The 14,528-nt window shown below is 35.3% G+C and overlaps 1 protein-coding gene across 1 annotated transcript in view; it reads right to left on the bottom strand.

Annotated features, from left to right (window-relative positions):
• Nucleotides 1-1,016: 1,016 nt before the first annotated feature.
• LOC134531312 (uncharacterized) overlaps nucleotides 1,017-14,528 on the bottom strand; it is a 69,444-nt gene continuing 55,932 nt past the window's right edge. Inside the window, exons 10-12 of the mRNA XM_063367006.1 lie at nucleotides 11,675-11,828; nucleotides 7,559-7,744; nucleotides 1,017-2,220 (exon numbers count right to left, since the gene is read on the bottom strand). Of these exons, the coding sequence (XP_063223076.1) occupies nucleotides 1,262-2,220; nucleotides 7,559-7,744; nucleotides 11,675-11,828 (1,299 nt within the window). The 3' untranslated portion in view covers nucleotides 1,017-1,261. The remainder of the gene's footprint in view (nucleotides 2,221-7,558; nucleotides 7,745-11,674; nucleotides 11,829-14,528) is intronic.

The following is a 14,528-nucleotide window of genomic DNA, read 5'->3' as shown; positions in this document are numbered from 1 at the left end:
TTCTTATAGGTTTTAACTAAAATATATTTTATCAATAATATCGTTGTGGATGCGATAGTTACAGTAATGATAATTTAAAAAAAAAACATTTATTACTCCATCTTAGCGGCCCAAAAATTTTTTAGAGTCCTAAGTCACAAGTAATATTCTCTTCTCATGTTTGCGTAATCGTATTTAAAAAGCTGCATGGAAGCAGATATTTTTAGTGTCTGCGTATGATTACATTCCTAAACAAGTTTATGTTTGCGTACTCGTGTTTTAAAGCTGCATGGAATCAGATATTTTTAATGTTTGCATACATGCTTTCACAACAGACACTATACATAAAAAAAACGGAAACTATATACAACAAAGTCTCAGCGCTGCGGATGCGATGGTTATAGTAATAATACTTAATAACTTTTATTCCATCAATTTTAATTAAGTTACTACATCATAGTCGTCACAGGAAGCAGAAATTTTTCAGAGTCCTAACCCACAAGTAGATTAGTATGTCTTCTAAGTAGGAACATGTTTGCGTACACGTGTTTAAAGAGCTGCACGGAAGCAGATATTTTAAATGTTTGGGTATATATACCACCCCGCTCCCCTAAAATTTTTAATGAAAGAATAAACACACGCAGCTTCAAGACTGCTTTTTCTGCAATTTATTTATTACTTAAAAAATCGAATATATGCCTAAGCATGTCAGTAGTGATTATAACAGTTTTACTTATAATTTATTTACCTTTTATACTAAAAGTAATTATATTCTGCAATCGGTGATGGATTTTGATAATGCATTTAGATGTCTACGTCATTTCCTAATATTTCTAATAATTCCTGTGAGAACAAATCTATGAATAAATGTCAATTGTTTTTATAACTGAATAATATTTTAATAATAAACACTATTTTTGTAACGTTTGGAGGTGATTTAAAATTATAATTTTCAGGGCTATTACTGAAGAACACTTTGGAATTAACAATTCTGTATATTTTGATATAATAATTTTTTTATAATTAATATTATATTCTGCAATATTTTATAAACATTTATGGTTCAATAGTATTTAAATATAATCATGAAATATTCAATACACAAAGCACAATAAAAATATGTTTAAATTATACCTACTCTTTCTTACATTTTTGGAGCCATATGGCAATAATTCACTAAAAAAAAAGTTTTTCCATATTAATATTTTGATAAAATACTAAAGTATTTGCTTTATATCTTCATCTTCACGAGTTTGTCGCGATTTACATTTATTTCCCTTCACTAATTTATCAAAATATAAGTTGTGTTGCTGTATTCCTTGTAAATATTATCCCAGAAGTCCATATGCTCCTTCTCCAAGTTATACTTGAGTATCGGAGAGAGACTAATCTCAAGGTAGGGGTAGCTGCCATTTGACGTCACTGGTTTCCATGCCGCCACTCCCTCCACACTGGGCACCCCTGTTTTGGCGAAGCTCGTCCACAGTCCTCCCAGAATCCTCGCGAGCTTCACTTCATCAGAGTTCTCTCCAAGCATCTTCCCGTCGTAGACAACAAACTGCTTCTCCATGCCATGGGTGGCATTGCCGTACACGAACTGGTAGTTGTAGGTGTGGCATGCTGAGTGTTTAGCGTGTGTGTGTACCGTCTGAGTGACACCCCTGACGAAACTCAGATCGGTCTGCAGCGATATCCACAGCTCGCGGTTCTCGTACGAAATGGCCTTATTCCCAAAGTAGAAGCTCTTCACCTTCTGCGCCACTTCCTTAGAATTCTGGGAACCTTTAGCGAGGCCCAGAGCGACGGGCACCACCTGCTCCAGGTCGTTGTTGATGCCCTGCCAGTAGGAAGCTTGTGACATCATCTTCTCGGTGACGAAGGAGGCAGATTCCCTCTTGGTCACGCCGGCGATGTACGGCACTTGGTTGAACAGACCGTGCTGCTCGATGTAGGCCGGCTCGTGCGGCAGGAATGGCTGCTCCCCGCTCCTCGGGAACTCCAGCGATGGTACGAAGGGATACGAGAGTGATCTCACTGTTTCCTCCGCTGTCAAAATCTTGGCGAGTGTGCTTGTGAGCTCACTAGTGGATGCTGCTCTCAGGGTTTGAAGGAGTGCTGTAGCGTTATTGGTTTCAGACCCGAGCATTGCACCCAGGCGGTACGCACGGGCTTCTGTGTTCCTGATGAATGCCCAAGGGTTCAAGGCAGAACCACTCTCGGATATCGCTCTGTGGAACAGTCCTGTGCAACAAAAACCATATATGTATATGCTATATAATTTAGATGTAATAAATAGTAATAATAATTAACATTTTTAAGTTACAATAAATCATTAACGTGAAACAAGGTTGTGTTATTCATCCTATGTTATTCTATACATAGTCTAAGCAAATAAAACAAACAGCTCTTGCAAAAGAAACTTTTGTAATCAAGGTTAATGAAAAAACGATAAAAACATACGTTTAGCTGACGACACAATGTTATTAGCCAAAGGTCTTGAATAATTACAACGACTGACTTATCTATAGTTTAACATCTGATATATGTATACATATAAAGAGAATTTAATAATTACCAACCAAACAGTGCAGAAAGTCCATAAACATTAATATTTGGGGCAGTTATTAATGAGAATATAGATTGTACAGAAGAAATAAATTCAAGAATTTTACAGGCTATGATGTATTTAATAAAACGAAGAAAGTCTTTTGCAAAAGAGGGCTGAGCTTAAATCTAAAGATCAGACTTCTGAGATGTTATGTGTTCTCTGGATTGTACTATGTGATGGTAACATGGGCATTAAAAATAGTGAAATGAACACGCTAGAAGCTTTTGACTGTGGACGTACAGAATAATTCTGCGTTAGAGCTTGATGACACGGATAACTGATGATGTTCTGAACAGAAGAATTGGGAAGTAAAAAGAGGTACTGAGTTCAATTAAAATACAAAACCTACACCATCTGGATCACATAATACGGGGAAAAATGTATCGCCTGGTACAGCTCATCATTCAATGGAAGATAGAAGAAAGAAGAGAACGAAGCATTTCCTGGTTTAAATGTACCACGACACGCGAAGAAGACTCATTAAAAATAGTAAATATCAAATTACTTTTATATAATACATTTACAGTATTATAGAAATAAATATATAATTGTTTTCATCTATACCATATAAACGTAATAGTAATCGTGTTACCACTTCCAAGCACTTCAATAATGATAAGTGACTATGCATGTTAAAACTTAGCTCGGTACAGTAAGCAGTGTAACACAAAACCAATCTTTACGAAACATTGTGCAGTGCTATGTGGTGAGCAAAAACTCTTCGCAATCCAAGCCACTGTCAAACAATTATTTGACAATGGCATCAGCCACTGTTTACAAATCCATGGTAGGCCTACACAGGAGGCTCGAATATTACGACAGTTCCTACCTACGTCCTAGCTATATGAACAGAGATATGAACAGGATGAGAAATGTAGACATTTATCTTATATACAAGGACGAACGTAAGAAACCATGTTATTGCACATGGTATTTTCTTTACTTCAAATCTATTTCAGAACCAATTGGAACAGTGCAGTGGGGGATATACATTGTGTTATCCCATCTGATGAAAACCCGGAGATCTTAGTGGGTTTATGCTTCCCACTTCTTCGTGGCTAGCATAATACCATCATATGTCAGAAGAAAAATGCGAATGAATCGTTAAATTATCAATATAAGTATATTGGTTGAATTTCAGAGAAGACATGAATAATCTATACATTTATAAAGGGAAACAATAGTGAACACAAAACTGATGTTATAGTGGAAGTGGTGGATAACATTTATCAGTTTTCATTAGTTACATTATCAGTAGTTAGATAATTTTACAATAATATCGGTGAGATAAGTAGCCCTCATACAATAAGCCACTGGTGGACGTCTGACACCTGTGTTAAATGAAAAGGAGAGTGATGAAATTCCACTATATTTTCAAAGGAATAACGTTTTGAAATACCATGTTATTTCGTGATTTAATATAGATTTATATATATGCATTCTTCAAATGATTCCGGCAATGATGAATTTGATTTAATTCCATTCTTTGGGCATACTTCGTTACAGGTTCGCACTGTCTGTCACGGAAAAACTGCAAAAATGAAATAATAAATCCCTCTTGGCACATGCGTAGGTAGATTTCGAAGTACCTATTTCTTCTGAAAATATTTGATAAATGTCTTTATGTTCTCCAATATTACAAAATGATCGATTAAACATTATCTCATTTTCCATGTAGCGAAAATATTATGCATGTTTTTAACTCAATGCATCCAGCATTTAATAGCTTAGAAGGAATTTCATATGATAATATAATTGACCTTTAAATACTATTTTTCAGCCCTTGAACTAATAACGTGATCGTATAAAAATTGAATTTGCACTAAGATTTACGATATTATGACAGAGCTCAATAGCATGACTGTAGCGTTTCATGGGAAAAAAAAAATAAAGGTTTTTGACTAAGCAGATGCAAAAATCAGTGCCACATTGCCAGAAAACCTGAAAATAAAATAATAAATTGAAATTGCAGAGATACCGTGATAATGAGTTCCACCTGTAACATTTAATCAGCATTTAATGATTTCTTTCCATCTAAAACCGAAATCAACTGATAACTTTACATACATTTAATAAAAAATTACTAAAAGCAAGTGGACAGTTGTTTTTCTCAACATGAAATACTAAATATTATCAATCATTCTTCACAATTCTTGTAGAAGGAGTAAATTATGAAGACTGTTTGAAAACAAATTCGAACGAATTTGATACTAAGGAAGATTTGAATTTTTTTCATTATTTCAAATCCTGTTTTACTGTAATAATTACTTTCATCAAAAATTGTTTTAGCCAAAGTTTTAGATTAAGTTTAGGATTTGTACAATAAGTCATAACGGATTTGATAGTACGTATATGTATTAAAAAAGTAATGATTTGTTTTACTTTTAAATCTTATTTCCATCTTTTGCAGTAATAATGGTTGGTTACACAAACACATTATTTTGACAAAGGTTTTAGACCATATTAAGAAAGTTAAACAAAAATAAAAATGTATTCGATAGTAGGCCTATACATGGTAGGTAAATTTTATTTATTTTCTTATTCCAACCCCAGTTTCTTTAATCCCTTGCAATAATAGTTTGTATTATCAAAAATTATTTCAGACAAAATATTTACACAAAAATTATAACATTTATAAACAATTTGAACGGATTTAAATGTATACCTACAAAGGAAGTTATTCATTTCTTTTGTATTTTAAGCCCGATTTATCTACCCTTTACAATGGTTGGTTTTATCAGAAATTGTTCATACAAAAGTTTCAGGGTTTCAGTTTGTAGAGTTTAAAAACAATCTTAACGGATTTTATAGTGTGCCTACTAAGGGAATTATGAATTTGTTTGTCATTCAAACCCAGTTTATTCCACCGCATGCGGAAATGTTTGGTTGTTTGAAAAAATATTTCATAATAAAATTGAAGGCAATAATTATTAATTTTACTATATATTAAATCGGATTTAATAGTGTATACATGATACGGATTTAATAAATATTTTTTAATTCAATCACTGTTTTTTTCAACCCCTTGCAGCAATGGTTGGTCAAACATAATTTCAGACATAGGTTTTATATAAAAGTTATGAGATTTATAAACAATTTGAACGGATCGAGTTATGATTTTTTTGTCCTCTTGCCGTGGTTTTTTTCCACCCCTTGCAGTTATGTTTGGTCGTGCCAAAAATTTATTCAAACAAAAGTTTTTGGCATTAATCCTAATAGTTATAATACCTTGAAACGGATGTGATATTCTTAATATTATGGAAGTTATAGTGATTTTTTTGTTTTAAAAAATTCTTCCAAATTTCTACCCCTTTGATGGGATATTGCCTGTTAACGAACTCGACTGAGATTTCCATTACTACATTTAATGTAAATCAGTTTGGAAGTGATTTGTGAAAAATTAAGTCAGTTACGGTGTCCATAAAAATATGATTATATATATAAATTTTTGTTTTTACGATGGTTTTGGGGTCTATATACCATGAAACGAAAAACTATATAAAAATATTCTAGAAGTCGTAACGGCTACAGAAGGTAGTATTTCTCCGAAATATACCTAAAAAAGAAATGAAAAAATAAACCCGCAGAGAACATGCTTAAATCAGCTGATGTTTAACTCTAATTATCAGACCGCACACCATATTCTACGGAATAGACGAACACAATCTGTCTTGTTAGCCCACTGTGTTCACCTGTGCTGTTTTTTTTCATGACTGAATTCCTTCCAGGGAATATTCTGTGCTGTCTCATATTCAAAGCCAGACATAATTTTATTTAAGGTTTTTCTCTGTGAGTTTATGATTTAATTTATATTTTTCATTCTTGCTTTTCTTCCATAACCAACAGTGCAAAACAGCAATGGCGTATGTTAAAATAATTGTATTAAATCAATTAGATATATGTTCTCGTGTACACCGCTAATCTTCTTGGAGCTGATGAATGCGAAAGATTTTGAGTTCAAATACCGGATAAATTAGTCTCAAAGTCAACATCATACCACATAGGGGAATTGTTAGCTCGTTTGGTGGTAAAAATTACCTTCAAGCAAAACATTTTAATTAAACGGGGTACTGCACTCGCAATCCAGAGGACGCTATTTCGGATCCCCGACCGGCCAGCAAGATTTCGATTTTCAGTGGTTTTCCAAAATCACTTAAAGCAAAATCTGGGATAGTTATATACTACAGCCTTTGGCCGTTACGTTACCCAACATCCCTGCTGTGTCTCATTTTGTGTTACCATCTGTAAAGATGACAGGCGTTTAGTTCAAATAAAATAAATTAAAATCATATGAGCAAGTATTTCAGTACTCGCCAGTGATGTGTAACATCTAACCTCGGTAACAAGCGAATTCATGTGTTCTGATGTTTTAATACACTTATAATACGAAACTCGGACACGAAATTTAACGTACAGTTCTTTAAAATAATGCCGAATGTGATAAGTATACGCAAATTGAATTCTCAAATACATTTCTTGTCTCGAATCACATGTAGTTTCCGCACCCGCCTCATACGTCGACTATCGAATCATTCTATTTGCGGACCAAAATTTTAAACTCTATAATAAAACGGTTCCGCTAAAAGCCATGAAGGCTTGAAAAAAAAAACCATGGCTTTGAACCGGATTTTCATTAAGGAATTTTATGGAAATACTGCTCACCTCGTTAAAATTCTTTTAACAGCTTATATTATAAAGTTTCCCTGTGGCTTAGTGAACTTTGGTGCGCGCCATCGGCCATAGATAGCAGCACCGTATGTTACACATTTCCGTTCCACGCGACATCCGTTCGATTCACGAAATTACTCCAACCTAACGGCGTATGCCGAGAGATAAAATGTTACACATCAAAAACTAATCAAGTTGATCCGTTTAACAACAATAAGTAAAAACGGGTTTGCAAAGGAAGACGTTAAGGAAATTAATCCCCCCCCCCCCCCCGGTTAGGCATTAACATGTTGGTCACAGCACCTTTGGACATCGGCGATAGAATGTGGTAGTGAATGCTGGCGCCCCCTGCGCTCATTCCAAAGATTGTGACGTTGTTCGGGTCCCCGCCGAACTTCGCGATGTTCTTCTGCACCCACCGCAAGGCAGCGGACTGGTCCTTCAACCCTGCGTTTCCAGGGGCGTCCGTCCCGTTGACGCTCAGGAAACCTGCAAGCAGTGCGGTGTTCACAGTTCAGCCAGCACGCATTGCTGATGTCTAAGATGGAGTTGGTGTGAGATGCTCACACAGATCTTAACTTCTCATTCATTATTTGGTTAACACATTTTATAACACTGCCGCTATGCGGCAGGTATCGTGTGGAGAAGTAAGCATTTTAATTTTGTGTTGTGTTTGTATGTGACATTTTAATTAATTACCTGATTTTATATTAATCCTTTCTTGAGTTCATACTAGTAACAATTTTATACTTTTTTAACAATATGTTTTTAATGTTTTATTTTCAAATTTTCTCATACATGCTTAGTAAGATAAAATATAATTGTTTTTAAAGTTAAAAGTTAAAGCTAGAACTAGAAAAAATGTTAACTTATTTTTTTACTGATGAGTAATTTTAATTAAATTCGTTGGGTTTTGTCAATCAAAGAATCTCTGAAGTCTGAATATCTAGTGTTAACCTGAAATAGTAGACCCCCAGCAAGAAATATATTTCTAATTTTCCGATCTTACGATAGTTCTTTAAGTATTAAACTCATTTAAAAAAGTTCATTGAGCTAAAACCTATAAACGAAGAAACTTACATTCGCGAAAGCAAGAGGTTTGTATTTTTTTCCATTTAGTTTTATGTTTTAGTCACAATGACTCCTCTCCACTAGAATGTTGGTTCAATTCATCCCACTAGTAGTTATATACTAAACATATTTTAAAATCGTGAATTATTAAGTGAAATATGGGAGCATAAGCTTTATACCATTGTCCTTTAAATGCTAGTTACTCTTTACATATGATTTTTCCAAATATTTAGAAAGAGTCTTTTACCGATACCGTATAAGCAAAAGGTTCTTTAATTCCTTCCAGCAAGTGCAATTTATTACTTGTTTACATATAGTAGGGAGTTTACATTCTTCTGAAAGACCTGGTCTGGAAGTGGAAGGCAATATTAACAAACACAATTTAGAAAGCAGTCTATAATTAATAGGTCGCTTTTCAGGCCTTCAGAAGACATGTGGTGGATCGTGAACCAAAATGAGTAATAAAAAGTAAAATGTTTACTTATTTCATTATATCGCTACAAAGTTTACAAATTCAGACTTTGCTTTTGAGTTTGCTCTCGGGGTTAAGAAGTTAAGGGGGAAATAATAATTAAGAAATGAAAAATGTTTCACAATTTTGTATCCAACATTTTATTACTAAGATTCTCTAAAGTTGAGTAGACCAATTGCTTAAGAGATTGATTACAAATACATTTTAGCTTTTGTTTTAGAGATTAGATTAAAGCAATCATAAAAATATTAATAAATGTTTTTAAAAATGCATTGAAATATCGACCATGCACAAGTTTTATTGAATTTAAAATATACACATTTTTGTATAAGTTAAATGTGTAAAAAATAACTTATATAACAATTCGCAGTTAACTTGTTTGAAGTTATTTGTATAATTTTTGGGCAATGAAGTAGACAGGGTATTCGATAAGTTATTATTCGGAGGTAAAGAATACAGTTGTCCCTTCACTGACGATGTTTTAAACTGTACACCTGGTTCACTTGAATTAAAAGGTAGACGTGACATTCCTTTATTGTTTCTTATCTGTACCCATGCCGGCTGCAGGCTGGGCGGGAGATGACACAATGTCTGTGGAAGGTCAGTGTCCCACGAATTGGCAGGGAATTGTGGTTTGAGGGAAAGGGAAACCAAGCTGTTTTGGGAAGTATTGTGATGAGTCCATCTTTGCGAGGTGCACTTGAGCTCACACTGTGGTGAAGTGGATTCCTGTGACTACGACATAAATGCTTAATTAAGAAAATCCAAAGAGGCATTACAAGTTCGGCGAAGCGTCCGGTGCTTAGTAGAACACACTGGGTAGCATAGTTTGCCGAATATCGGCAGGGTAAAAAAAAAGTGTTTTTAGGCCTTTGTCCGTCGGCCATCCGAAGAATTTTAACTCTCCCCGGTAAAGATGATTCGCGGCACAGCAGTAATCGAAAGCTTTCCCGAGTTCGGTAGGTCGCTTACTTAGCCTGTTTACGCGTTTTCCGCCAAAATGCTTTTGAACCTCGTTCACTGAAAATACTTTTCACCTTCAATCTACTAAGAACGCTGGCTACAAATTATCCAGGGATCTTCGTAAATTTACGGACACTGTGCTCACTTTCTTTTAACACGAATCAAAAGTAATTTTCTGGTATATTAACAAAACATTAAAAAACTAGTTAAGTCTACAGTAAGAAAAACCTTATTCGGTCAAAGTGCACATTATTCCTTTGTTTAGAACGGAACATCCAACTCGGAAGTTGAAATACCGCGTGGTTTAGAAAAAGATTTAGTTATTTTAAATTACGAAAAACTCTTCGTTTATTTGAGTTAAATTCTTCGTTCAAAAGTCCGTAAATGTACTTTAGTTTTTAATATTGTAACTCTTGGCTTTTTTCTGATTTAGTTTTTTTTTTCTGCTTGAGGTTGTTTGACACGTACTAGCGAAGAGAATGGCGTGACCAGACTCGCGATACGCACCTTTTGTTTCGGCCGCAATCGACCCCCACAAATACAACTCGAAACTGGATCTGACACTGCGCACAACTCAGTGACGTAACTAGACTAGTTTCCAGCCGGAGCTAGAACTAATATTGGTTCCCCTCCATTTTTTTAAATTATTTCAAACCAACCAAACCAAAACATTTTCCGACAACGCGTCAAAACGCCACCACTAATCTTAATATTTTCGATTCAACTTAGATGGTTAATACAGTAATATGTTTATTTGCATACATTTTATTTTTAATTTATCGCCAGTTGGACGGTACGCGAAAAATACCAGTTTTTAGATATTTGATGATATACATTCATGCAACTTTCATTACCAATGATTCCGTTTAATCAGCTCTCCAATTTTTTTTTTGTGTTCTAGCCCTACGATATTCAAAAACATAACAATTACTCTGCCAGTTTAGCTTGCTCCCCAAATTCGGCGCACCCCTCCATTTACGTCCTTGGCGCCACTGAGTCCAATTTTTACTACTTTCTCATGTCTTCAAAAGAACTGTGTAATGTGTAGAGACCGGAAAAATTCGCGATTTCAGTGACCTATAGGATAGACTCCATGATCCTCCATGAACTGGGGCGAATTACATATCCTCATTAGTAGAGACCGGAAAAATTCGCGAATTCATTTCACGATAGGCTAAAATACAAATAGTTATACCTCAGTGCTGCCTCTGCTATTGGCTCACAACTCACCTGGATGACTCTGGGCCAATGAGAAACACCCAACCAACGCTTTATCGAATCACAGGCTGCTACGTTGGGGCGTCTCACAAGACAGCACCCAATGGGTGGGTGACATTTGACCGAGAGTACGTATAACTATGAAGATCATCCTACAGTTCATTGAACCCGCGAATTTTTCCGGTCCCTACTCATTAGCAGAGACATGCAAAATTCGCGGATTCATTTCGCGATAGGCTAGCATCAAAACAACTATACCTTCCTACTGCTTCTGCGATTGGCCCACATTTTATCCGGGGAACTCTGAGCCAATGGGAAACACTAAAACAAGAAAGTGCCGAATTACGTACAGCCTAGTTGAGACGTCTTACGCGTCAGTAGCCAATGAACAGGTGTCATTTCCGTGAGTATTTAAAGGACTGTGGAGTCTATCCTAGAGGTCAATGAATCCGCGAATTGTTCCGGTCCCTACATCATTAGCTACTGACTCGTGACACCTGTTAACTGGTGTGCTCGTGATTCGATACTTCTTCTGTTGAAAGTTTTTCATTGGCCCAAGAGTCCTTCATAGATAAACTGTAGCCCAATCAATCACTGGAGCAGAGAAATAGGCAAAACGTATTTGAATAGTTCTAGCCTATCGCGAAGTGAACCCGTGAGTTTCGCAGGTCTGCAGCAGTGTGTCGGCGACTGACCGAACACGCCGAGGCGGTAGTTGGGCTGGACCACCACCAGTCCGTAGTTGAGCAGCTGTCCGGGCGACAGGCGCGCAGTGCCGCCCACGAACCCTCCGCCGTGGATGTAGACCATGACCGGCAGGAGCGAGGCCTCGCCCCGGCTCGTCGGCAGCTGGGTGACAGTGCAAGACAAGATGGCTGCGTGTTCTTACGCACGCGCGTTACTTGGCGTGGTAAATAACTTACTTTGATTTTGCATGCAAATAATTAATAGGAATGAAATAATAAATGGACCAGATTCATGTTATAAATATGGTTGGTAAAGTATAAATTCAAGAAAACTGAACTATTTAAATAAGTATCGAGTATTCAATATTAATATAAACACGTGTATAACATTAATTATTTAATTTAGTAAATAATAGAGTTGAATTTTAAATAATAATGACAATTAAAAATATATTTTACTAAAATTTATTAATTTGAATTAATTATTAAAATAATTTATAATACAAATAAATTTTACATACAGGAACATAACCTCACTTACATAAATACACTTTAAAAAGTTTATAAACACAACTTCTGTCACTAATATTTACAATAAAAATGTTTTTTCTGTTATAGTGAACAGTATTAAATATCAACCATTAAAGTATATGATTTAAGAGGCCACTCTAGTGTTTCAGGGGCACTACGCAACCCACGTTAACCTCATAAGATTCAATGCTATTTTCATTTTGCTTATAACTAATTAACTAATATATATATATATACTAGCTGCCCGACCCGGCTTCGCACGGCTATACTAATGGAAACAAATTATGCCACATCTCCCATTTACAGTAATGGTAAATAATAAAAAATTCCGTGAACATTTATTACAATGCTGTATAATGTACCGATGGTTTCCCGACTCGTGCACGCAACATAAAACTGATGTACCCGTACTTCGCTACGGCAGTCTACAGGCAGATCACTCTTGCGCCGTTCATAAAACATGCCCCTCCTTGTGGGTACGCCACTGCCGCGCGATGCCCGTTGCCATGGAGACGCAGAAGGCATGAACAATGCAAAATACTGTTCTCATGCAGACAAAGTACCCACTGTTGCCTGGTTTTAACCACCCATTAGATCTAATTTTCGGAAAATGTCATCCTGCGTAACATAAGGAACATTACTGTGAAGTTTCAAGTCTGTAAAATATATATACTTGAAAAAAAAAAAGGGGCAATTTTTGATATTTAAAGTACCCGCAAAATTTCAACGGTGGTGAGGACTGCACTATCAATGAAATAGTCGTTGCCATAGAAACGAATGAAGCATCAACAAAGCAACAGCCGTTGCCATGGTGATTTCCTACCAAAAATAGAAATTAAAAATTTTGTCTAAAAAAATTTAGGGGTGGACTACCCCTAACATTTAGGGGGATGAAAAATAGATGTTGGCCGATTCTCATAGATACCGGATAAGCACAAAAAATTTCATCAAAATCGGTCAAGCCGTTTCGGAGGAGTATGGCAACGAAAACTGTGACACGAGAATTTTATATATAAGATATATATATTTCGAAATGATGCTTGCTTTATATGTAAGACAACGATGCTCTTATCAAAGCCCCTTTCTTCAAAAAGGTGCATAAATTATGGTTTTATACTAATCTTTACTAATATGCAAAAGTGTATTGTCTAGGTGTGAACCATAATTTATGCACGTTTTTGAAGAAAGGGGCTTTGATAAGAGCATCGTTGTCTTACATATCAAGCAAGCATCATTTCTAAATCTATATTAGTTAATTAGTTATAAGCAAAATGAAAATAGCATTGAATCTTATGAGGTTAACGCGGGTTGCGTAGTGCCCCTGAAACACTGGAGTGGCCTCTTAAAAGCACATAACATTTTTTTATTTGTTTGTAGTCTTTTTAACTATGTCAATTTTTGATGATCGTAAAAATTTATTCTCATCATTTTTTCGTAACGCGCTTAAAGAAGAACCTAACCTAACTTACATAAATACACTTAAAAATTCAATTGAAAAAATTAAAATACAATTTCTATCACTAACGTTCACAATAACATTTAAATGTTTTTAATGATATGGATCACTATTAAATATCAATAACTTAAGTATAAGATTTAATAACAAATATACTACTTTTATTTTTATGTAGACTTTTATTCATCCCTTGAAAATATTGTTAAATGGTGCTCGCGAATCGTAAAAATTTATTCTCACCGTTATTTCGCAACGCGCCTAAATAGGTATGTATAACTTAAAAAAATTAATTTTCTTTTAACACGAACAGCGAGCGTCTGACGAAATTTGTTAGGTAAATGTGAAGGGATCATTCGTTCCCAGTGATGCTTTTTTTTCTCAACTTCAGTGACAATGAGTGAAATATTTTTTTTGTCTACAATATAGTAACAATGTTTACCTACATTTGATTTACTTAACTTTGCTGTCAACTTTGTCACTAAGTACGTAATATTTACACGAGTTATAAATACAAAATCACTTATTTTAATAATGTTTGTTGCTCACCTATACGTGAGAACCAGTTTCTCTGCCTGTGTCATGGGCGTTTTCACACGATTACATGACGTAATGATTATTTTGTCTTCAATGAGACTGAGAAGGAATATGAAGTGTTCACGTGTTTGTCTAAAATATGACGATAATTTCAAGTTGTCATTGAGCAGGAGCGTAAGCAAAGTTTCATTTCGGAAGAGGGGATATGTGCCTTTGACAGCTTTTGGATTTCAAATTCTTTCCGTTTATTGGTGAGAAAAAGCGTTTTTCTACGATCGTATGTTTAGTTGTGGGGGGGGGGGAGGGGGGGGATATACAATTGAGTAAATGGTTTTCAAATAA

The sequence above is a fragment of the Bacillus rossius genome, chromosome 3, assembly GCF_032445375.1.
Source record: "Bacillus rossius redtenbacheri isolate Brsri chromosome 3, Brsri_v3, whole genome shotgun sequence".
NCBI classification, from domain to species: Eukaryota; Metazoa; Arthropoda; class Insecta; order Phasmatodea; family Bacillidae; genus Bacillus; species Bacillus rossius.
Note: the sequence above shows the minus strand (reverse complement) of the source record. Positions and strands in the feature narration are given on the sequence as shown.